This window comes from Columba livia, chromosome 4 (genome assembly GCF_036013475.1).
Source record: "Columba livia isolate bColLiv1 breed racing homer chromosome 4, bColLiv1.pat.W.v2, whole genome shotgun sequence".
Classification (NCBI taxonomy): Eukaryota; Metazoa; Chordata; class Aves; order Columbiformes; family Columbidae; genus Columba; species Columba livia.
Genome location: NC_088605.1, coordinates 47,208,247 through 47,233,892, shown reverse-complemented (window position 1 = coordinate 47,233,892; position 25,646 = coordinate 47,208,247). Strand labels below are relative to the sequence as shown.

General features: G+C 37.5%; 1 protein-coding gene across 15 annotated transcripts in view; it reads left to right on the top strand.

The window, feature by feature from the left end:
* FHIP1A (FHF complex subunit HOOK interacting protein 1A) overlaps window positions 1–25,646 on the top strand; it is a 99,582-nt gene that overhangs the window by 36,321 nt on the left and 37,615 nt on the right. For 7 of the 15 annotated variants that reach the window (XM_065062688.1, XM_065062693.1, XM_065062694.1 and 4 more), the window contains 5 exons: window positions 4,760–4,823; window positions 15,700–15,915; window positions 17,275–17,901; window positions 22,743–22,901; window positions 25,158–25,244. In XM_065062688.1, the coding sequence (XP_064918760.1) occupies window positions 15,814–15,915; window positions 17,275–17,901; window positions 22,743–22,901; window positions 25,158–25,244 (975 nt within the window). In that variant the 5' untranslated portion in view covers window positions 4,760–4,823; window positions 15,700–15,813. Of the gene's footprint in view, window positions 1–4,759; window positions 4,824–4,868; window positions 4,985–13,333; window positions 13,425–13,598; window positions 13,666–15,699; window positions 15,916–17,274; window positions 17,902–22,742; window positions 22,902–25,157; window positions 25,245–25,646 lie in introns of those variants that run through there. The other 8 variants (XM_065062697.1, XM_065062696.1, XM_065062695.1 and 5 more) reach the window with 4 other exon arrangements.

The following is a 25,646-nucleotide window of genomic DNA, read 5'->3' as shown; positions in this document are numbered from 1 at the left end:
CAAAATAGCACTCTAATAAACAGCCATACATTGCATGTAACCCTCCCACTGGTGTTGTGAAACACTTAATGTATTTTTTTCTTCATTTAGAGGTTGTTGTTTTTTTTTTTTCTGTCTACTGCCAAAATATAGAAATGAAGGTAAGATGAGAATTCATTACTTGTAGACCTTGGGTTTAGAAATGTTTTGCCAAGTAGGAGTTTCTGATCGGGACCGTAAGTTTAAGTGTGTTGTCCGAGTGTGGTGTGTAGGGACTCAGAGAGTTTTCTGGACAGTTAAAACAGCCAGACTGTCAACTGAATAATGATGACTTGCTGCTTTAATAATCATCAGCACTCTCCAAAAGTCTGTTGCTCTCATCTTAACAGCAGAAACTGAGCTGAGTCATTTGCCTTAGGCTCACATAAAAGGGAAGAGAATTGGAGGAGAAGGTTAAATCTCCTGGCTTGAACTCCTCTGTGTAGGCAGTTACCACAGCAGCTCATGATGATGATTATGTCCCCAGCATACTATTCAGAGCAAGTAAGAGGGAATTTAACAGATTTGAGCAAGTCCAGTCTTTTGGCAAGTCCAGTTAATACTTTTTCCCTACCAAATTACTCATACAATCTTGTCTAAGTCCAAATAAACTTGTTCAATCCATGTAGAAACTCTCAAGCTTTGAAGGTTTCCCAACAAATGTTTGTAAGATTCGGTGATTGTGAGTGAATAGTGCTTCTGGCATCTGAGGCAGCTTATTTGGTTAAGGTTGCTTCCACTTGGTCTTTATTTTGAAATGATTTACACTGATTTTCTCAGGTTGAGTTTTTTAATGATTGCATCTTTTTAGAGCATCGTTAAAATATTACTTCAGATATCTCTGAAATGGTCTATAATGAGAGAATATGTTGTTCAAATGGTTGCTAGAGGTGCAAGATGAATCTCCTTTCTTATGGTCCCATGTTAAATTGACACTTAAAACTCTTTGTAGTGGTCTGAGGCACGTGAGATAGGACAGCTGCTGTACCACTGTGTTTTAATAGCAGCAGCTACAGCCCTTGTGGGCCCACAAGAGCCCATTTACTGCTTCTGGTGGTAGGTTAACTAGTCATCCACCACAGCACTGTGTTTTATTTTTTACATTGATCTTATTGATAGTTGAGTTGGTAGATACATATACTGTCACAGGCAAAACTCATTTTTTCTCATCAGGGAAAACCACATCATCTTGACTCCCAGTCCTGCAGAGTTAGAGGCTGGAGAGGCATTGCCACAACCCCATCTGTACATGTTGAATCTAGTGGGTGTGAATTTTCACGTGTTGCCAACTTCGTAGACTGGTTCTTTTCCAATTAGGTGGATTGCTTTGGTATGTGTAATTGCAGGTGGACACGCTTTTGGTACTTGGCACTCCCGAAGAGAGTTTTTCTACATTTTCTTCATTCATTTGTCATTAGTCATATGTGTTTAGTTTAGTGCTGACTTAGTAATAACACCATTTATTTTTGGTTAGTTTTGCAGCACAGACATTTGATTGTATGCAAATTCTTCCATAAAGTCAATGAAGGGTCTCCTGAGACATTCTGCGAATCTCAGCACTGGAGGTTAATGTCCTTCATAGCACAAGTATGCCTGAGAACAGCAGGGGTATCTGAATGTTGACTAGTGGAGAGACTACATGTTCTGAAACAGTGTTGAAGTACTGAAGTAGTCGAGTGGCCGTGGCATGAATTATGATGCAAGTAAAATGGCATCTGGGGAGATGTAGACTTGAAGATAAAACAGAGTAAAATATGGAAAAACGTAAAACAGAGTGCAGAGATGGCAATATATGTGGCGACAGCAGAAATACTCTAAGTTTTGTTTCAGCAGAGGGATAACTGGCAAACAATGTAATAGTTTTGTTGGTACTAAAGTACTTTCAGAACTGATACATCAAAACCAAAAAACTGATTTGACTTATGCTTTCTAATTAGCATAGCCTATTTCCCCTTTTAAATGAGAGACTAAAAAAAAGTAAATCATGAATTGGTAATTCAGTGTCAAGAACTGTGTCCACAGGAAGAAAGTTGGCTGCCTTACTTCAGACACGCTGTGGTTACAACTAACATTCAAGACGTGTGCACAGAGACTTCAAACTGTTCCTGCCTTCAGTTTGTGCTTCTCCTTTGGAGCTCTGTAAGGATGAGTGTGTCATATCTGACTTTGCATAAGGCTCAGTTTTCAATTTTGGCTAGAACATTTATTGCAACTTTTCGAGAAGATTGTGAAGGGAATTTGAAAAATTGAAAAATTTGTCATGAGAGGACATGGGAGAGGAGAGGTGCTGTCTGTCAGGCATGGGAGATAAAAGTACACCCCATATACTTAAATAAATGGAGTATCAGTGTACTGTAGCTTCTGCAGCTCTGACAACCTCAGATGAAGGACGGCAGCAGAGGTGAGAAGCAGCAGCGTTCCCAGAGCCATACACGGACACTCCCCAGTTTTGGAGGTGTGCAGGCAGGAATAAGAACAGCCTGTTGATGGGTGGAACCCCTGCTTTCCCACGCCTGTAGAAGCCTCGTTAGGTGTTACAAAATTAGATGGGAGAGGTTGTGGTTTGAGTTTCAGTTATCTGCACCAAGAAGCATTCCTGCTAGGGCTGATGTCCAACTGTCTTCTTTACTAGGCTTTCAGTGTTGATCATTCTAAGCGTTAAAAAGTTTTAATCATAATTAGATTTTATTTTTACTAGCTTTTGATATTTACCCCACCTTTTAGTAGATATTGGAAAATCACAAATTTTGCGAGAGAACCTGTTTTTCAGAGCACTCCCTTTGAGAGATATATAGTCTTCATTTGCAATTCAGAAAGGGATATTATTTACTTTCTTCTACTCTCCAGTGCATAAAAGTTGCTAGTTTATCTTCATTATTCCTCCCTTGACTAAAAAGACACCTGTATTTCTATCAATGTTTTCCAAAAGGTGCAAAGGCAAGCCTGGAAAAAAAAAAAAAAGAAAAAAAAGAAAAAGAAGATAGATACAGAATTGTTATGAAAGTGTCAGATTACCTGGATCTTCTTTTTTTTTTTTTTTTTTTTTTTCCCAATTATTCCCTTGATTATTTAGCAGTTTCTGTTTTGTATACTGGCAATATGTCTGAGACAAGTGTTGTATAGGTTAAATGTTTCTTTTTTTGCCAGTGCATTCCTGTGTCTTAACTATTCAGGCAAATGTAGTCACTAGAATGGAAGATGCTGCAATGACTTTCAGTTTCCAGTGACAGGAGACTAGGCAGTGTAAGAGCGTAAACATATTTTTAGAGTAGAGTGGACTTGTGTTATTAGGTCAGAGATGAAGAATTAATTTCTGCTCTGCATAATGGACAACTTAACACTGTTTATATGACACAATTTTATTCCTAGGAATGCTGGAGAAGCTAAGAGGGAAAAACACCTACCACCTGTGTAAAATGCAATGAAACTACATAGAAATGGAAATAGAAATCGAATAACATGGGGAATTCTACTTTGATTTGGCTTTTTATGCTCTAAACATAATAAAAATGCCAACAATCCACTTTGTATTTTGCTGTTTACTACCCTGTGCATTAAAAGGAAAAAGTTCAATGTACATCTAGAAAGCCATTATCTGTCACAGTCCACTCAACTTGCAAATCTGTACTAATATTTTTAAATACAGGTGTCACTAGAGGAGAAGAGGTTGTTTTTTTGTGGATCTATGATCACAGATGGGGAAAGTGTAATTTTATTGATGTTCTTGACTTTGCTATAGTAATTAATATAAAACGAATCTTCAAATTCTGCTTGTCTGCTCTGACTTGAAATGGAAAGAAAGAGGGAGAGTGGTGTGTTTGTGCAGTTTCCTGTGAAACCAAATACATGGGGTTTTGTGCCTTATGGGAATGGGGAGCTGGATGGACAGGATATAATTTTGTAAAGAGTATTTGTTTTGCCTTTTTCTCCTTGCTCTTCAGTGAACAGTGTGCTATAGTGATTTGTGGGTTTCATCTTAAATAATAATGTTTATTCAGTGTTTCTTTCCAAATGTGGCAATTGATAGTCATAAAATGACATGACAAAAGATTTTGCAAGTGCTTTTGTCTTTGCAGGCCTGGAACATAATTTAGGACAAAGAGGTTCCCTAGCTTCTGGAGCTTTCTCCAAGCTAAATTGCAAATGTCTGATGCAAACAATGTTGGTTCACACAGTGTTGTATTCTTTCTGTTCTTATTTTTATTTTTTTTTTAAAGAAGGAAAAAAGATCACAAAAGTACATTAACATTCAGTAACGTCAATCCACTTTCAAAAGTGTCAGTCCACTAAATATAACATTTTAACACATCCCCTTATCTAATATCAGGCAATACATAGTACATAGAGTGACATATGAAAAAGACACTTTGGGTTTTAGTAGCTCATTAAGTTTACTAGGTTTGAGAAGTAATTTGTGATGGGCTTCAGCTGTTCTACAGTGCAATGAAACAGTTGTCCTGAAGCTGCATAATGATAAGCTTTTGCTCATTCCCTTCATTAATTTGTTCATCGTGTTACTAAGAGGTTATCACTTAAGAATGTAGGAAATAATGTTGACTTGGTGGATAAGTGTCTTGGGGTGTTAATTGTCTCTAAAATGAGTGGTTTCGGTTAACCTTGTACAGAATGATAAATGACAGATTCAAGTCATCTAGTTGTTATATAATGAACATATTGAGAAGTATGAGAGGGTTTTGTTGTATTATACTTACCTAAATTTATAAACCCATTGTTTTTCCAGGAAAAAAACCCCAACTTTGTATTGTGAATGAAGCCCCGAGAAGAGAAATGAGTATGCTTCTAGGGTAAGTATTATGTTAACAACTATGCAGTATCTATTCTATACATAACAACTTTGATTTTATGGCATATTCTGTCCTTTTCCGGAGCTTTTAATTTGAAAGAGACTGATAAAGAGAAGTAACGTGTGCATGTGGACAAGAGAGATGAATTCCATCTGCAAAATGTAAGTTCTTTTCTCAGTGAAAACCTGGTGACAGACTTCTGGGGAAGCTTGCTTGTTGGTTGGTTTGTTGGTTTATTGATCAAGTAATCAGGATAATCTTTATGGTGTTTTACTGCTGATTCTTGGGCTGGAACTATGTTTAGAACCTACAGAATTATCTGAGAGCTTTGAAATAAAAAAAATGTTTATGGCTTCTTTATCACGAAATGTGGACTGTTGAGAATATGTATTTGCATTTTATTGTGGATTAGTGCTGAAAGCATACACGTTGTCTTTAATGTCACTTTGTAGACTTGAGAACATTATTCTTGGGCTTCTTATGCTTATTATAATGAGTAGTTTGACATGGTATTCAAATCACTTGAAAAATTGTCTTCCATATTATTGCTGTATACATAAAATATGTAGTTTTCTGTGATCTGCACATGATAGTTACAGGTATATTGATAACTTTTTTCTAGACCACCTTTCTCTCGGGAAGGTAGTATTTCCTATTCTGTGTCCTAGTTCTGAAAATAGTTTTAAATCTTCAGAGGATAGAGTCTTCTATTGCTTTCCTGGTCTCATTCATCTTCCTGTTGGGAAGGTTTTCTAGATAGGCAACTTAATAATTTCCTATGAATTTATTTTATACTTTTAGCTTCAGATACTGTTTTACCTTTCTCAAAAAAAAAACTTATAAAAAGTTCCATTCACTTCAGCATCACAACTTCAAGAAGCATGTGGTATTTCTAAATTACGAGCAAGTTGGGGCCAAGTTTGTATGTTACACAGATGTCAGAATTATTTTAGAAATCAAAATTGATGTTGCAGATTGCATGGTTCGTTTTGATTTCTTTCTTCCACTAGCATAACCAGAACATAAAGTAGATGTTGTTAAATGTCTGTTTTCTGATGTGTTGCTCCCTCCCACTCATGGATGGTGATAAATTTTGAAATAAACCCGGTACAAATTCTCAGTAGAGACGGGGAGGTTGGCCACAAATATTTTTTCCCAATAATTCACTTCAATTATGACAAAACAAAATTACTAGTGTAGACACAGCAGCTGATACCTGCAATTCCCTTATAATCAAGCACTGGAAGGTAGCTTTCACGCAGTGACATGTGCTATGCCCTTTGGGGTTGATCTCTTTCTGTTTGAAATTTGATATGAAAGCATATTCACAGCAACAGGTTTTAAACAGAGTTCTGTTTTGCTTGTATTACCTGTCTCGCATTACGAAGTACAAAAACTGCCTCACAAAGTACGAAACTAAATGCTTTGGTCTGTGGGCCTCAGGCATTCTAGTGGAAACATACTTTTCTTGGGTCAGCAGTTTTGGTGGTGATTTGGGAGTGAGCGAGCAAAGTTAAAGCCTTTGAACTGATTTCAGTTCAATGACATCTGACTTCTTCAGTACACAGGTAGAAATGAACTTTTCTGAGCTGCTATTTTTATTTTCCAGTTTAGTTCATGTTTTTAATATCCCTTTTGCAGCAGTTGTCTGCTAGCAGCAGACAAGATACCTCTATCATAGTGTGCCTGAGTGCTATTAAGAATAGAGAGATGTCTATCTCGGATTTTGAGAACTCTAGCTGCTATTTCATTCTCAAGATTTTAACCAACATAATCTGTGTTTTGAACCACTAATTGTTACTGAATTGTTGCCTTTCTGTAGTAGACCAAATGTGAGGAGATAAAATACAACAGAGAAACAGGTTTATTATACTCTTTATCTCTCTCCAAAAGTAATTAGTCCTACCATTAGAATTGCAACCTTATTTTTCCCCTCTCTAGGTTCAGGTTTATGACCTAGGGATATGAACATGTAGTTCATTCCTTCTGGGACTTTGCGAGAGTAACTTCAGAGATTGTATGCTCCTGACTTCCAGTGAAATTGCCTGTGAGCAAATGCTTATGGTAGATGAACATGCCCTGTGGTGTATCAGGTAAATAGAGTCCTCCTTGAGGAGGTCAAGGTCTGTCAAGTATTCTGCTTTGTTTAATTACTGCTTTCTTGAGCATTCACTGCTGTTTCTCTAGCTTTGGTAAATATACCCTTTGATGAATCGTCTTTGCTGGTTAACTGCAGACCTTCCTAGACCCACTGTGTATAATTTTAGCCTAAACCATCAATGCATGTCAGACCATGCCACGGAACTGGACTCTCTGTTCTTTCATTTTGGCTGACCCACACAGCAGAAGCCCACAGGCTGCCAGGGTGGCTGATGCCACGGCTTGCCCTTCCAGCGTGCACATATATGCCACTGCAGCACTGCCGAACTGGGGCTGTCACGTGGGCCTCTTGCCTGTCACACTGTTGCTGTACTTGCTGTGGGGGAATTGCCCGTTCATGTATCTGGACAACCGTGTATTTATTTATTGTTGTAACCTGGATCCCCTAACATATAACACCATAGGATTACATAGATCACATTAAGAGGTCAGTGGTACCCCAATTAGTTTTTTGCGCTGATCACAGAATCACAGAATGTTAGGGATTGGAAGGGACCTCAAAAGATCATCTAGTCCAATCCCCCTGCTGGAGTAGGAACGCTTAGATGAGGTTATGCAGGAAGGTGTCCAGGTGGGTTTTGAATGTCTCCAGAGAAGAAGATTCCACAACCTCCCTGGGCAGCCTGTTCCAGTGCAGTGTCACCCTCACTGTGAAGAAGTTTCTTCTCATATTTAAGTGGAACCTCCTATGTTCCAGTTTGTACCTATTGCCCCTTGTCTTATCATTGGTTGTCACTGAGAAGAGCCTGGCTCCATCCTTGTGACACTCACCCTTCATATATTTATAAACATTAAAAGGTCACCCCTCAGTCTGCTCCAAGCTAAAGAGACCCAGTTCCTTTCCTCATAAGGAAGATGCTCTACTCCCTTAATCATCTTTGTGGCTCTGCACTGGACTCTCTCCAGCAGTTCCCTGTCCTTCTTGAACTGAGGGGCCCAGGTGTGACTCTACAATGAATATGTGAGTAGTGTAGATCCCCAGGGATTTGAGAAAAGATGAATTGTGTTTAACTGCAGCAGACTGACAGTACATGGGACATTAAGATTTTTGTCTTATTACAAAACATATTGCGTGTAGTTTCTCTCATGAGATGGATCTTATTAGGCAGTCTCTGTGGGGAGAAGTCACAAGACGTTCTTACTTTCATGTTAGCAGGTTGTTTTAAATTGTGCTTGATGAGAACAGATTGATACTTTGATTAACTACATTGCTTTACAATTTGTGGTGACTTGTTCTCTGTTAGGCTTTTAAGCAGAGATTTATCAGTGTAAAACATATCTTGTCCCACCCACACACAGAAGACATAGTGTCTTTGCAGATACAGGGTAGAAAAGATAGACTGAAGAAAGCTCACTAAATGTGAAATGTTTGCTTGAGGTAGATGGACAGAACAATTGGTGGACTGCAGCATTGAAACATAAAGTAACAAATGAAGAAGGAGGATAATTGCTCATGTAGTTTAAACTGTTCCTCCAGTAATCTGCTGCGGCTTTCTTGCTAGTAGAGCTTCTGAGCGTGAGTAGTACTTAACCAAAAAGAGGATCCTCTGATGCAGTGGCTTTTAACCACTGACATTTTCTCAGTCATCTACCACAGATCTGCTGCTCTCCAGTGAGCTATTTGTAATCCTTCGGCATTCTGGTGGCGAATGCACAGGATCATTAAGGGTGGGGATGTGACTGTCCTGCGTAGGCTTTGCTTTTGTAGCTAAACTTAACCACAAGCGGTGTGAATCGTTTCCTTTGAAAGGATTGATGTCTTCATTTGAAATACTCTTGTTAATAAAATTTAAATCCTCTCCCTGATCATAGTTTCTAAATAAGAGCTGAAAATCTATGCAGAAGACTTTCTTTTCAGCCAAAATAAACAGACACTGAACAAGGGTCTTTATAAACTGGAAGTAAGCTGATGCATTCTAAAATTTACCACTATTTTTTCTCCTACCCTCCCGCATCCACTTATCAGAGACTGCAGAGATGTGATTACATAGGTATGCATAAGACCAGATAATTTCCTCCTTCTTCTTTGAAGTTGTCTAATTTCAAGCCCTTTTATGTCACACTGATCCATAAAAATGTTTTGATATATGTTGTTTCTTTCACTGCCATCAAGGCTTCTTATCTGTTATCTCCATTGTCTCCTGTGTACCTGGACTGACAGGGTAGAAAGCTTTGGCTGGTGGAGCAAAAGCATCTGATAACAGAGGTACATTTGTGTTCAAGACCTGTTGGAGAACACAGCATCTTAGCCTTTCAACAGGAGACAACTTCAATAATAAAACTGCAGAGCCTTGCAGCATCTTCTGTGTCTACCATACCATATTAGCCAGTGTATCTTATGTGTGTATGTTGTGCATTGCCTGGGAAGCCCCGGTCCTGCAAACTTCTGTGCTATAATACTTTTTTTTAATTCAAAAGTGAAGCATTTGAAAAGAGACACTCTAGTGGGAGTGGACTTCACAGGGGATTCTCTGCTAGGCTGCTCTTCCAGTGTACTTTGCAGTAAAATAAGTACTTCTGTTGACTGGGGAGTCCAGCCCTGTAATCAGCTGTGGGAAAAGGGTTGGTGCTTTACAGACTTCTGAAGGAAAACTGAAAACATATATCCTTCACGAGTCCAGTGACTGGCTCTGTCTCATCATTGATCTAAAGCTACTCAATGCAGTTGTGGACTGCTGCTTTAAAACAAAACAAAACCCAACTGGCAGTAGATTGAATTGTACTAAAGTTTTCTGTTTTCTTCCTCCCATCCTCATTCACTTACCATGGACTGCACAGACAGGGTAATAGACCTGTGGGTGTGACTGTATAAACTTTGCTGCTATATAGGGAGAAGGCAGGTGCTTGTTAGTATGTTTGTATATGCAACAGTTGACCAGATTTGTAGGAAAAACAAACAAAACAACAACTAGCCATGCCCATAATAGTTTATGTAGGTGCAAATTAGTTGCCTGACTTCAGAAGCTTGTGTTTGGTTACACAAAGAATATAGGAAGATCTTAGGGGAAATAGTGTCTTGTCATTTTGAACCTCAGTTCCTCATGTGTGTGATGTGTATGTGGCTGCTTCTTGTTCCATATGGGGACTGTTGAGTGTATAAACCCTTGGCAGTAGGCACAGGTACCTCGTGTAGGAGAGAAGGGATTAGACACAAAAGTGTTGTCAGTATAGGCATGTGAAATAGCTGTGGAAAGCATATGTAAGTGGACTTGGCCTTATAATAGGGTTAAATGACTGATAGATAAGATATGGTTGTATTGCAGAAAGATTTACCTGCTAAGAAGGTTTTGTTGTTGTGTGGCAGGGTCAAAGTATTAAACTGAGCAGTGGTTTTTGGAAGGGGAATTTTGAATGGACTGCAGAAGGGAGTGTAATTACACCTGTCAGGACTATGAAAGGGTAGTGTAAAACCTTGATTGGGTTTTAACAGAGCGGAAAGGCTAAATTATTGTAAAATTTTAACCATGAACTGGTTAAAATAAACCATTACTTCCATTCTTAGTGCCCCTAAAGTTCACTTCTACTCTTTCCTCCCTGAATCAGTGTTCTATAAATTATTTTCTCAGCTTTGCACTCAGTATGGTCAGGTTATTTGTCCTGTTTAATTTGCATTAGTTTTACTTCACAGGGAATAAATGTGATGTTGCAGTTACTGTGGCACATCTGGCCTTGCAAATTAATCAAGTAAACCTTCTAATCTAGTACCAAAATCTGCTTACTGTGGTTATAATGAATATTTTATTTCTGCTACTGCTATAACTAGAGCATACTAACTTTAGATTGATATGTATCTTGAAAGATAATATCTCTTCCAAATCAATTACTTTCCTTTTTTTAAACAGGTATGCTGTTTTTAGGATCTACTCTGTGACCACTTAAGTTGTCAAAAGCTTTCTTTGCTTTTTGAAACACTATTAGAGTTTAATGTCTTTGAAGCCTACACAATCAATTAGTGGTTTGTATTATTAAGGAAATCCCAGTATCCCAAGATGCTTTCCAAAATGGAAACATTTGCTTCCTTAACAGGATTGATTTGATCTTAGAAATAAGATTGCATATTGCAGTCTGTTTGTTGCTGTCTTGTTACTTTTAAATTAGAGATGATTAAAAAGCCGTAGTATTTGCTGCTCTGAGGATAATGTCTGTGTTCTCTCACTGCTCTTAGATTTCTGATCTGATAGCTGGGCTAGATGCAAGTAAACTTAGCCTTTGTCAACTTAATGTTTGCTGCAGGCAAGTTGTTTTCAGCTAATAATTGCTATTTGGTATTTTTATTATTTGTGTGATGCGTTGTACAGTCTGTCTATGATGACTTTGTGCAGTAGGAGTGAACATTCAGAATGCACAGAATCAAACAGATTGAATTTTACCGAGATGTTATTGTTTGTCACTGAGGAACAATAGATGTTTTTAATGATTATTTGTTAACTAAAAATGTAAATGGATTTAATTTTGTGCTTGTATGTACGTGCTGGTAGGTGCAATTTTTACTTAGAATACATAAATGCTGGAGATTAATTTGATATTTTACAGTGTTTGTCAATCATGTACTCCTAAAGATCTTTTTCAAGCACTGGGCTAGTGTTTGTGCATGTAATAACAGAGTAAATGGACCAGGCAGCTCAGGGGAACCCTTCTAAAAGTTCCCTATGGCTGGTAGACATTTCTAGAGTTGGCAATATTGAAAGCCCTTGCTGTTCCGATACAGTGTCATCTAATTTTGAAGAAGATCTGATTCAAATCAAAATGCTGCCAGTTGTGAATGTTCCGTGTATCTGAGAAACCTCAAGTGTTTTAACTGGAGTGTGACCAAATTAGGATTTAAATAGCAGGAAGCTCTCTTAAATATCATAGAATCCTAAAATCATTTAGGTTGGAAAAGACCTTTAAGATCATAGAATCCAACCATAAAGCCAGCACTGCCAAGTCCACCACTAAAGCATGTCCCTAAGTGCCACCTTGGATATGTAAGACCTTGGGGGACTTCCTGCAGGAGAAGAGGGAACACACCCGCTTGTCTTGGAGGCCTCTTTCACAGGGGCCATATCCATTCTTTATATACAATAACTAGATGTTGGAAATGCTTGTGTAGGAAAAGATGTCCACGCTGCAGGTGCAGACTGTAGCAGTCCTCTGCTTCGACAGTAAGCTGTTAGCAGAGGCGGGGCTTGAGTGTTCAAGAACATAGTGCTAGTCATAAATTCTTACACAAACGTCAATAAGAAAGCAGCAGTTTTATGGAAAGTGAGCTTTCCTATTGCACACACAAACCTAACAGTGGCTCTGTCACTGGATCTCTGGGCGTCTGGCTGTATTTTGAATGTGTGGTGACATGTACCACTTTGGTTCACTTTAGGTCTTCTCATAACTGTAGAGAAGTATGGCAGTATTTCAGGAGTCTGTAATGACCACAGCACCAGTACAGAACCTCGACCACCCAAAAGAGTATTTAGAGAGCTACAAGATAGAAGTAGTTATTTAAAGGAGGATCTGATGGGGAGGGAATGAGTACTGTCTTGGAGTTTGTGGAGTAGAGTCTGAGGCTGGGATAGGAAAGATGCATGAGGAAAAAAGAAAATAGCAGCGGCTAGGGAGGACAGAGAATTATAACAGATTAGAGAAGACAGGGTAACAGGTTAGATAGTGTTGGATTGCCTGTGTGTGGTATGTCCTAGAGCTTTGCATGCATCTCAAGAGTCCTACGTCAATGATTTTTTTTTTTTTTTTTTAATCAGCATTTTTGAAGAAAGCTATAATCTCCCTTATTGTTGTTTACTAGCTTAAATAGTGGAGGCTGATCTGAAGTTTCTGATTTTACTCATGGTATCATACTGCTGTACTGCTGACAGAATTCGTCATGTGATATTGTGATGTGTAATGCCGATTTCTTTTATTTAAATTCTTAACATGCAAAGTCTACACTGAAATAACTCTAAGTTGTAAAGTTGAGCAACTTTTAAATCCCAGAATTGAGCTTGCCTCTGCTTTGCTAATTAAGTTCTCTTGCTGCACCTTGTGATACCATCTTTAATTACACAATCACATTAGTTTTTCTAAAGCTGCTTGCCTCATGTAATACACAGGACAGATTTGCTCAAAGAGTGAATCAGGGCGTTGCAGTGAAGGACACTTTTGCCTGGAGGAGTCTGATGAACTTCTATAGAAATAGTAAGAATTCTGTTTGAAGGAGAGGGCTGACAAAGTGGGAACTGGCAGGGAGTGGACAGCTGGTCTGAAAAATAGGTCGATGAAATATTCCTTTGGATTATTAAGTATGGTATTAGGCAAACTACTTAGAGCAGGCTTTTTCTATTCTCTAAGCATGCGTCTCTTTTCTATTTTTTTGGTAGAAATGTTGAGCACTTAGATCTTCAAGCAAAAGTCACCAGGCACTGTGCATTGAACATATACTGGTACCTACTTAAATCAGTAGCAATAAAGGTAGGGAGAAAAAGAAGCACAAACAAAAACCCACAAACACAACACAAACAGATCCTAGGCCTCTGGAGTTGGTTTCTCAAATCCGCTTGCTACTTTGATGTCTGATTTTTTTTTTTTCCTCTCTTTTTTTCTGTTTTTTTCCTTTTTTTTTTTTTTTTTTTTTTCCCTGTGCAGGAACATCAGTAATGTAGAAGTAGTTCTACTCATTTTTACAGACCTCTTTATGAAGTAGCAGATACTGGTACGTGTCTTCAAATAAATGAGCATATGAACCAAAATGCTGGGAAAGAGAGTGCTTGAAAGTGTAAAGTGAGTGTGAGCATGGAAGGGATAGGCAGGTGAGAAGTGCAAGTGGAGTTGTGGCCAAGCGGTAGAGATACTTTGGCAATATTTTATAAGGGATTACTTTATAAGGGCTCTCTTTATAAGGGATTCTGTTTCCATTGACTGATTCTCGTGAGCTAATTCTCACTGGTCTTGCACAAATATTCTCCAGTGCGTCTGGTTCCATGTGGTTTATTATCTGGGAAGTAACTGGTATGGAGTGCCAGCTTTGTTCTGGAAGTACCGTTGCCCAAACAGATAAACTGTCCAGGATTTATGCTGGTTTGTCCACACATGGAAATATTATCTGCAAAAAGAATGAACTAGATTGTGTTAATTGTTTCCCATGAGAGTGTTTAGAAAATGCATCTTATGTGCTGTAAGGAGCATGGGTTGGGATGAAGCGGGGAGACCCGCAGTTGAATCTTATTGAATCTTAAGCATGTGAATATACACATATAGAGACAAAGGAATGCATAACCATCTTTTGCTTTTTGCTTGCTTCAGGAATCTTGAAGTTGTGCCATGTGTTTTTTGGACATTTTGAAAGTGGCAAAAGTCACTGCTACTTTTGAGACAGACTCTGTGCTTTGCTATGTTAACAGCTCCAAGACTACAAGCAGAGCACATGTGCAGGGAGCAGAGATGTCCATTGTAAAGATTTTTATCTTTTATAGTATACAGAGACAAATACATACTGTACTGGCAAATAATCGCTATACGGACTGTGGCAACTTATGATACAATAACTTCTTTATGTATTTCACTAAGCCAGTGGATGTCCAGGGGCCCTGAGGTCCTAATGAAGACTGAAGAAAAGGAGAGCACTTCAAAATGCAATCTCGAATTAAAATAAAAATCTACCATGATTTACAAGAGATGTCAGAACTTGTAGTGCATTTTTTGTCTTCCTAAACTCTTTATATGTTGGTATTTTGGTGTTGTGGTGGTTGTTGTTTTGATTTTGGGTTTTTTTTTGTTGGGGTTCTTTGTTGTTGTTTTGGGGGCTTTTTATGCGTTTGAGGATTTTTCTGTTTGATTTTTTTTGGGTGGTTGTTTGGTTTGTTTTTTTGTATGGTCCGAAACCGAATTAACATTACCTGTGCCCAGTATTTTTAAATTAAAAGCCTAGTTGGTTTGCAGAAAGGAGAATAAAAATGTAAAGCCCAAAAATAAAGAAGGGGGACTATCTGACTTAGATATTGGTGCTTGAGGAAATAATATGTTCTCTTAAGCCACTCAAGTATCTTGAAGATATGTCTTTGTTTCATTTTAACTTTCCCCTGCAGGTGTGCAACTACTTTGGTACTCAGATATCGAAGATATTGAATAATGAATGAAAATAATCTTTCAGTGTTTGGTCTTATTCTCATAGTCCTTCAATATGACATCTCAATTTATTTCACTTTGGATACATGAAGGTTTTATCTTTCATATTGTTTGGTTTTGGTTACTTTGCTGTTGATACAGGTGCAACCTTCTACTTGCATATGGTGTTCTACAGATGTTTTCAACTGTTTATTATATGCTTTCTGACTGAAAGCTGTAAGTATTTGTAATTATATCTATTAATGGGAATATGGTTTCAAAAATATAGAAGTAACCTGTACTTTTTTTTACCCGTATAGCCTATGCAACATTAGTTACTAAGCAATGCTGAAAAGAGACATGGTCAGATGGCAAAAAATGCCATAATAAAAAGCTACAAATATAGTGACATATGTATAAAATATTTACAGCATGAGCTTCTCTTATGCTTATTTATTTCAGCAGCACCTTAATTCAGTCAGTGATCTCAAAATTCAAGCAAAAAAAAATCCTATCCTTAAACTGAATTAAAAGAAAAAAGGTTTTAGTATTCTCTTTAAGTAAGTTCTTTTTTTGTTATACACTAGTTTGATGTTCATAGGTATGTGTGTGGCTTATTTTGTTTGGTTTTATTTTTAAACAGATTTCTGTGGATACCAATGCTCACAACATGATGCTTGAACATCTGTAGCCAACTACAGGATTTTCAAAAGAAATCCAGCATGGCCTAGTTTGCTCGACCTTTGGAAAATTTATAATGTCCTCTGGAACTGGTATCAGCAAAAATCGGCAGGTTCCGAGCCTGCAGGGTGTTGACCCAGAAACATGCATGATAGTGTTTAGAACACACTGGGCACAGGTAATGTTAATTAGTTTTATTGTTTTGAAGTAGGCTATGTTAATTGGAATTTGCTTCATTCTTTCTTTTGGGAAAATCCTGAATTGCTCAGGAAGGTCTTTCATGCAGAATGTAGTAAATGACATTGAAACTTTTTAAGAGACAGAGGTAATTGACCTTTTAAGGTGTGGTTGGGCTTTACTAATCACACTTTGAACTCCAGATTTGTATCTAAAAGGGAAGTAGTAGGACATGGTAATTTCTTGTGGAAGGCCTAGATCATGTTAATGAATTTCGTGATGATTCACTGTGACTTGGGCCTTGTTGCAAACTTCTGTGCTTCCTTTCCTTGTGCTGAGAGAGGCTTGCCTAACTTTTGTAAAGTATGTTAGATGCATGGTGCAACGGTGTATGCAGTGTTACTATGAGTAGATGTAGATCATGCACTTCAGCATATTCTAAAAATTGTTTGCATGTTATCAGGATTATAATTGCTTTTGGGTAAAGATGTTTTGCTTTGAGCACCATAATATAACATCTTATTTGCTGCAGTAATATGTAAAAATAAAGGTTTATGTAAAAATGGTTTCTGTGCTGCTGCTTTTGCTGCTTTTCTGCTATCCTGAGAAGCAGCGCTACTTCCAGTGTCAGAGGAGCCATCGTTCAAGAGACACCTTTCATCTCTTAACTCTAGTGATGCTGTCATGTTAGGGAAGCTGCTGTTCCTTCCTGGTTTTGTGGCAATTACCCTCCACAAGAGCACCAGACAGGGGTTGTTGACAGACAAGGAGGTTCACTGATTGTATGCAGAACAGAATTTCATCCAGGGGTATAAGTGCTGCAATGACAATTGTTACTAAATCCTAAATCGATATTGAATATTGCAAGAGAATCTGGGCATCAGTGGCTATTTGGTATCATATAAGATGTGGCAAGCAAAGATCAGCTCTGTGGGCTTCTGTCATCTCATGGTATTGATACTCTTGAGCACAGTTACTCTGGCTGAAGAACAGGCCCTTTGATTTCAGTCCTCTGTGCCAAATAAACTTATTTCAAAGATCATTGAAACTCAGTTTCTGAAGGCCTAAGGGAACTTAGTTTATCTGTACTTCAGAGAACCCCAAGTCTTCAGCAATGGGACAAGTGGCAAACTTAGGTGCTTATAAAAGCAAACAAAAACATTATGGTTTGGCCTCATATGTGCCAAATGTGAAACTTCTAAATTTAGAAAGCTTGACAGACTAAAACTACAAGCATAAAAAGAGCTTGGGCGTTCTGTGTTAAGAATTTTGATTTTTTTTTTTTTCCCCCTTATAAGACTAAGTGCATATTTAAAAAAAAATGCATTCGAATAACTGATATGCCTTTGTTTGTCTTTAGGTTCTGAAAATCTTAGAGAAGCATGATCCTTTGAAAAACACTCAGGCAAAGTATGGAGCAATTTCACCCGATGAGGCCAGCACTGTTCAGAATTATGTGGAGCACATGCTTTTCTTATTAATTGAGGAGCGAGCAAAGGATGCCTCAATGGGGCCTATTCTGGAGTTCGTGGTCTCCGAAAACATAATGGAGAAGCTTTTTCTTTGGAGCCTACGGAGAGGGTTCACCGATGAGACAAAAATTGAGCAACTGAAAATGTATGAAATGCTAGTAACCCAGTCTCATCAGCCTTTGCTGCACCACAAGCCCATCCTGAAGCCTTTGATGATGTTGCTGAGCTCCTGCTCAGGAACAGCCACTCCAACAGTGGAAACGGAGTTGGTCATCCTCTTGAACCAGCTCTGCTCTATAATAGCCAAAGATCCCTCCATTTTAGAACTGTTTTTCCACACCAGTGAGGACCAAGGAGCTGCCAATTTCCTCATATTTTCCCTGCTGATTCCCTTCATCCATCGAGAAGGAACAGTAGGCCAACAGGCCCGTGATGCGCTACTTTTCATAATGTCTCTTTCTGCAGAAAACACCCTTGTTGCAAACCACATAGCAGAGAACACCTATTTTTGCCCAGTAAGTTTCTGTTGGTTTGCTTGATCTTCAATGCTAAACTGTCTCCCTTGTGTTCTTCTCAGGCTTTTCTGTCATTTTTGATAAAGATGTGTTGTAACACATTTGTTTCTGTGAACAGCTATTTCACAAATTGTACTGCTGTTTAAGCCAGCTCTACTGCCAAATGCAGCCTTGCTCCTTGTTTCCATAGCAGTGTCTTGTGCTTTTGGGCCAGCAGAAGTGTTTTTGCAGTCACAGTAGATTAAACTGGGAAACTGATAGAAGTTACAGGAGAACGTGGTGGGGGGGAAACCAGTTCTGCCTCACTGTGAGGCCTCTGGGAGATTCTGGGGGTGACTCTGGGAGTGAGAAATAGGAACAAGGTGTTCGGAGGCTGCTGTTTCTGGTGGCAGTGCTAGCTTAGGCAGCCCGTGCTTGCCACACTATAGCAACAGTTCAGCAGTTCGAAAATATAAGTGTGAAAACAATGTAAGTATTACAGGAATGTAACGTATTTGCATTATATAAGGGAGACTTGCTGTTTGTCACAGAATCGGCTGTTTCTATGGCCCTTTCAGGCAAACCACCATCTTGCTGTGTTGCAGTCTGTTACAAAACTTGGTAGTAGTGTTGTGCTGTTAGATCTGTCAAATCAGTCGTAGTACATGGATAGAAAACCTGTGCTGTTAAACAAGTAAACAATCTAATTTAACAAACAAAACTGCCTTACTGCAGTTTTAAAGCTAAAGCGGAATGGCCATGACAATACCTGCTTCTTCATGCCTTAGCAGAAAAATCAGTTTGAGATCGTCAATGGATGTGTTCAAAACCAAATATAATTCTGTAGAAAAGTTGCTCTTGTGTGCCAGCTCTTGGACTGATTCTTCTACCTTCTGCATAGCTTGCATTTTAGTTTAATAAATGCCAGAAAAATGAGGTGCAGGGAAGCCTTACATAGCTGCTAAAACAGAGAGCTTTAGAGCAGAGAGCACTAGAATCCCTGCCTTAAGCATTAGTGCATGACAGGTACTCCAGGTGTAGGTTGCCATTTATTCTGAAATTGCTACGTCCTTTGAGCAGGAGGGCAGAGCCGGGTTTACAGGCTGGAGTTCCAAACCAAAATCTCTAAATGATTTGTTTGTAAGCTGTAAATATTGCATCGAATTTTTTGTGTTGAGAGGCTATATTTGACCTTGTTTAATAGACACTGCTAAATAATATGAACTTTATTCTCAAGCTGTCCCTGAGACATACCGTTATTGGATCCATGCTATAACTTACATAATTACATCTTCCAATTAATTAAAGAAAAAAGGCAGCCTTTTTACAGTGACAATAAAAGCCAGCTATATTAACCTTCAAACAGCAGGGAGCCATGATTGACAATCCTTCTAATTAGGAAGGCTTCTTGACAAACGGTGCTAAAATCAGACTTTTCTGAACAGTAATGAGACTGACCTAAGTCTGTAATAACACTAATGCAATGTCATAGCTCAGTAGCCCAAAGTATTTTTTTAATTTCAGTGTGATGTGCTGAAGGGAAGAGGTTTTGTTCTGGTGGAAGACTGTAGATGTCAGTGATGTTGCTGTGTATCACTCAAATTAGTGCAGATGTTGCCTCAGCTGCTCTTGACAACATCTGGTGCTGTCCTGGGCTAACAGGAGCAGCATTTGGGGGCACTGTGGTGAGGCCCTCTCTGGTTCTGGGGCTGACTTGTTTGTTAGTATTTGGGTTTTCTTTACCGTGCCTTACTGCATAGTATAGACATGCCCTGGGATGGGGCATGGCCGTAAATCTCAGCTGCTTTATATGCCTAAATCAGTGTTAGATCTGTGCCAGAGTGAATCTGGAGGCTTTTCTGATTCTAGTTTTTGAGCTAAATTTAGTTACCAGCTTTTTAAAACAAGATTGTCCACGGTATTCAAACCATACATGAATAAACTATAAAGAAGGGAACAGGCTGCAGTAAGATACATACCTAACAAATATTTTTAACACAGAATATTTAGACAAATTATTTGGCAAAGTTTTCTGATTTTTGCAGAGAATTTTCTGCCATATCTTTTTATGATGTTTTGACCTGAAAGTTTTCTGAATCTGATTGAAGATATTGTCTGTTCTGCATTATAGTAAGAAAACAATGTTTTTAAGTAATTTTGAGCAGGATAATGTCTCAAAGTCTCTCCATAAAACTTTCTAAATACTTCACAGCTTAGGAAAGCAAGTATTAAAGCAGGAGGCAGAATAGCTCTGTAATGCCCTTGAGAAGCTGAGCCTGCACAAAGAGGGAGGAAGGGGAATTATTAAAGGGAAGGAATTGGCCAGATAGCAACTGATTATATATTAACAACATATTTTAATTGTATAAGGTATCTAGGATTACAAATCACATAGTCAGTGTCTTCTGTGAGTCAAGAGAAAGTAAATAAATCAAGGAGACTGGTTTGCAGAGAGACTCAGGATTCTATGGTGAGAAAGAAATTGGAGGTACTTGCAAAAGTAGATGGGCATGTAGGGTTGACTTGACAAAAGTTTGGAGGAGTTTAAAAGGACATTGCCCTGGGTAAAAAAAAAAAAAAAAAAAAAGACCAATTTTGCCCTTCCAGGATGTGAATTCATTAATTTCTTTCCCTTTCATTTATTTTTCATTGGTGTTTATCATTTTACTGATGAAAACTCCACTATGTAGTCTATATATGTACATTATTTTATGTGCCTGTTTATAGAATGTGAAGAGCTCTATTAGTAATTTCAAATGATAATCTTGTTTATACCATATACTTCTATGAAAATTTTCAAATGTTTTCTACCTAAAGAGATGAAATTGCTTCCAGAGGCTACTCTGTCTCAGTGTTTTAGAAACATAATTTCACATAGAGCCATTTGTGTTGTACATCATAGAAAAATAAGAGCTTTTTAGACTTTACAGATTTTAGCAGCTAAATCTGTCACTTCTTACTTCAGTAAGTCAGACAAACTAAAGAATTTTCTGCTTCCAGACATTTGTAAAAGGAGCAGTGAACTCACATTTAGCCAGAGAGTAGTATGTTTTGCTCAGGGTCGGTTTCTTGTGCTTAAGGACTAAATTTCCATATGAAGGAGAAATGTGGATATTACACAGCTCTGAAAATCACATTCCTTACTGATCAGGGTAAGAACACATTTATGAATAGCAAGTAAATTTTAAGCAGACAATGGAAAATCAAGTGTACATTAATTTACAGGTTGTAACACCAAAGAAACTCAAATTCTTTCTTCAGAATTTTTTCCTTCCTAGAATAATTTGAAACCTGGGTTTGTTCATGTATGTGTGTTACTTATATGTATTTCTGTAGGCCTAGTAAGATCTTCTTAACATTTTGCTTGAAGCTCTTCTAGTGTGTGAGAGAGAAAAAAGCAACAAATATTCTGGTTATAGAAGAATGTGATTGTACAAATAAAGGTTTGCTCCATGGCTTTAGCTTCTTAATTTTTTTTAACATATCTCCAGCATCTTTCTTTATATATCTGTATGTGTAGAAAAATGTAGCATAGTGTGCTAAAGCAGTGAATTTTCCACAGTATTTCCCCACTTTAATGTTTGTGTTAATTATGTATGCCAGAAAAAAAATCCATCTTCATAATTATGTGATTTAGGAATGGAAGGCATTCAGAAAGACAGTCTTTGTCTGACTGGATGAGTTAGCAATTATAATCGGTTATGCCTGCGTATGATAAAAACTTGAATCCCCTTCAGTGCACCCCTGATCTTTGACCTGAACATTGTCAACTGTTTGTTTTCTAATAGATAAACCAGTTGTGTTTCATCTGAGCTTTGACTGTCTAGCTCTCTAGATGCTATGTAGCCCTTTGTAGAAAGAGGAACAATTCTTACAAGAGTCTGTTAAATGAAAACGAAAAAAATTTCCATCAAGCTGAGTCTTTAATGATCCTCTTAAAATGACGATCATCTTAAAAATTATCCTGAAGTTGTATAGAATCTTGTCAGAAGGATAAGAGTTGTAAACAATATTTAGAAGTTTCCAGCTTCAATAATAATTAAAAACTTGGTCTGAAACTACTGGTATTCCAGATATGTTCAGTAAAATTTAAAAAACCTTTTTGGAAATACGTTTTTAAAATTGTAACTAAAAATAAAATCTTGTGCTTCAGTGATGTATTCTATATAAATCATCCGTAAGCCTTAATGTTGCTGGAAACAGTGCCTCTAAGGTAAGTTATTTCAGGCCATTATATTTCTTCCCTTCCTCCTTCCAAATAAATAAGAAAGGAAAATGAGAAACTACAAACAGAATATTTTTTTAAGTGGATTCAGCTGAGTTCAAGTGCCTAGGAATGAAAATCAACATTTATCTGTGGTCTGCATGTGGCTGAACTTTTTTTTTTTTTTTTTTTTAATAGGGGCACTTCCCCCTCCATTTCTAATGTTTCATATTTCTGAGTGAAATCAGTTCATGTAGGCATGTGTAAGCAGTAACATCCGAATTCCCATTGAAAGACAAGCTGCAGATATATGATAGTGCTAGCTGCTTCTGGAAGGGACTGAAGGAAAGTGTAAATGATTTTACAAGAATTTCAAAAGAAAATAGAACTTCAGATTTTAAAAATTAAAAAAAAGGGAACCTGCTTTTTCCCATCACTTGCTCCTAAATACCAGCCCTTGAATGAAGGATATTATATGGAAGGCTCTTTAAAATATTCATGTCTCTCTGCCACAAGACTCAAAAGGAAATTAAATTAATCTCAACACTCTCTTCTCTCTTTTGTTACTAAACTAGTAAGAGAAACAATTTGTGGTGTTGCCATTCAGGCAGATGGACAGTTGGAAAGTCAACATTTCTTTTCTGTTTTTTCAATACAGGTGCTAGCAACAGGACTCAGTGGCCTCTATTCATCTTTGCCTACAAAGCTGGAAGAACGAGGAGAGGAGTGGCACTGCCTGCTGAAAGATGACTGGCTCTTGTCACCAGCCCTTGTACAATTCATGAATTCCCTTGAATTTTGCAATGCTGTGATACAGGTAATGGAGCAGAGTTGGCCTGCCCTTTTGAAGTAGTAGGTTTTTATATATTCTGCAGAAGTTTGTAAAGTACAGAGTTTATTTACTTTTAACGGCATGGACTTTCAAAGTTACACTAGAAGAAGTTGCTCATAAAATGAATGTTTTGTGCTGTTTGTCCTTGTTATAAGGGTGAATTAACACGTTTTTGGTTTTCAGGGGACGAATGTTTCAAATGAAAGCAGTAGAATTGTGTGGAACCTTGATATTTCATTATGTAATTGGAAGGATTTTCTGTTTTGTTTGTTTGTTGTTTGTTTGTTTGTTTGTTTTTTTAAAGTTGATTGCATTTTAACACCACTGTTGATACTAAAAGAAAATTGAATGCCTTTACACATGGAAAATGTGGCCTTTATATATTTAAGCACTGAAAACCATTTCTGTCTCTGTCTAATCTCTCATAGAGTGTACAAAATAAAATAGTCTAGTTTACCTGTTCGTGCATACTGCGTAAAAAAAAAAAAAAGCTTTTCAAGCAGAATTTAGGTATCTTCCAGGAAATATGAACTAATTTTAGACTGCCTTGTTTTGAATCAATTCTCTCTTCTTACTGATTATTTCTTGATTAGATTTTCCTGGCTTTGATTCCTTAGTATTTTTTTCTCTGATATAGACATAAAATGAGATTTTTGTCTTTTTGTATTCTTAATATATTGTTCATAGGGATAGAAAACCCTATTGAACCTTTGTCCAGTATTTTATTAAACATGATATAAATTCTACAGAAACTATGGATTTTAATGTTATTTCAAGAAATGTGCTGAATAGGATTGAAAATTTAGTCACACTTACTGCTAACTAGAAGATATGTTTTAGTGAGATGTGTGTGAAATACAGTAAGGCAACTGATTGACTATTAAAGCATTGAACAAGCAAAAATAGTAGTAACCGTCATTCTTTAAGTGCAGTGTACAAGATTATTAACATGCATGTTTAAAAATGAAGATGAGATAATATTCATTTTGGTGTCTAACCAGAATTTTTCTACAGATCTGTGTTTGCAGAAGGGGTCGTATTTGGCACCATTTAAAAAAAAAAAAAAAAAAAAAAAAGATATAAAGGTTATTGCAGACAAGTTAAAGAAGAACATATTATTTCAAAACCATCTTTCAAATAAATACAGTTGTGAAGGATCTTCAGCTGACATGCAGAAAGAGCAGGTTCTGATGACTGCTTGATTGTGTCTTTATGGTCTGTCTTCAGCTGAACTGAAGGCTCAGTTACTGTAGGAATTTTTTCTCTGTGCATGGGATGGTTTTTGTGGTGTGGCTGCTTCTTTGTTGACCCAAAAACTTTGGTCATAGATTATAAAGGGACACTGTAACCAAGACGTCTTGCCATTTACTATTTTTGACTTGGATCACAGCACAGTAAGGGAAAACCTTTTTTTCTTCCCCTTTCTAAAATAAAGGGTTACAAATTAAAGGAAGTCTGGGAAAAATTGTGAGTGGGAGAATGTATTTGTGACCACATGTAGGCTGTGACATTCCAGTCTCAATGTGAACTTCAAGCAGAATATATTATTTTGAAATGCTTCTGAATGGATTTTTTTTTTCTTTTATCAAATTTCTTTTAAATGCATGAATTGATAATGTTTTCTTTGTGGAAAAAAAAAAAAATGAACGCTTCATTATAAAAACAGATTTTTGGCTTCTAACCAGAGTTCATTTTTTAAAGCTCCCAAACTATTGAATGAGTACTGTAGGTTTTGTTTTCACTTCTGTTTTTTTTACAGTGGCTGGGAGAAGGGCCTGTGAAGTATGTTCTTACTCTTCAGCTAGAGAGCGCTTTGGTTTGCCTACTCTTGAACATAGGAGAGCAGATGTTCTGTTTTTACTTCTTGTAAGAGTACAAGTTAACAATGGCAAATCCACCTTCAAGTGACCCTGACGAGGTTGCAGGAGCTAAATTTAGCATCTCAAATCTTCCTTTGATGCAGGGTATACACGCTCTGCTGTCCATCGATTCATCTTTGTCAGCATGCAGGGAGATTGAAAAGCCCTGTTCTCTAAATTTTGCCAGTTTGCTGTCAGTAAATGTAGCTTGTGTGTTTCTTTGAAGAAGAAAAAAATCTTTAAGAACCTGAATCATAGCAAACGCTGGAGAAATGAACATGTTGCGTTAAATGGGAAAGGGTTTTGGTAGTGAGTAGTAGTAGTCTGTGGCCTGTCTTGTTTTAAATCTCACTGGAACTGTTCTGTGTCTTTCTCTCTCTAGGTGGCCCATCCCTTGATACGTCACCAGCTTGTGAATTACATTTACAATGGATTTTTGGTGCCAGTAATGGCTCCTGCACTCCATAAGGTCAGTGGTGTATGCACGAATGACAAATTAATAAGGGGTGAAAGCATTATGGATGATCTCTGTGGAAGGCTACTATTAAATGTGCTGTCAATAGTGACTTCCATATGATTCAATAAGTTTCTAGGCAAACTTTCCATCTTTTCATTCCATACTTTCTATTTAGACTGTACAGGCTATTAAAAAAGATAAAGGTATTTCTGAAAACGTTTTAAATTCTTAAGTGAAATGAAGAACCAAGATATTTTTGTTGCGCTAGGGTGACTTAACATCAAAAAAGCAGTGACCTTTTAGGCAACATTTCATTATGGCAAACGTGTTTCCATGAGGATTTTTTTTTTTAATCCAAATATTTTCCTAAAGGAAAATGCTTACAAGTCAAAAAATATTGCACTGATTTTAGCA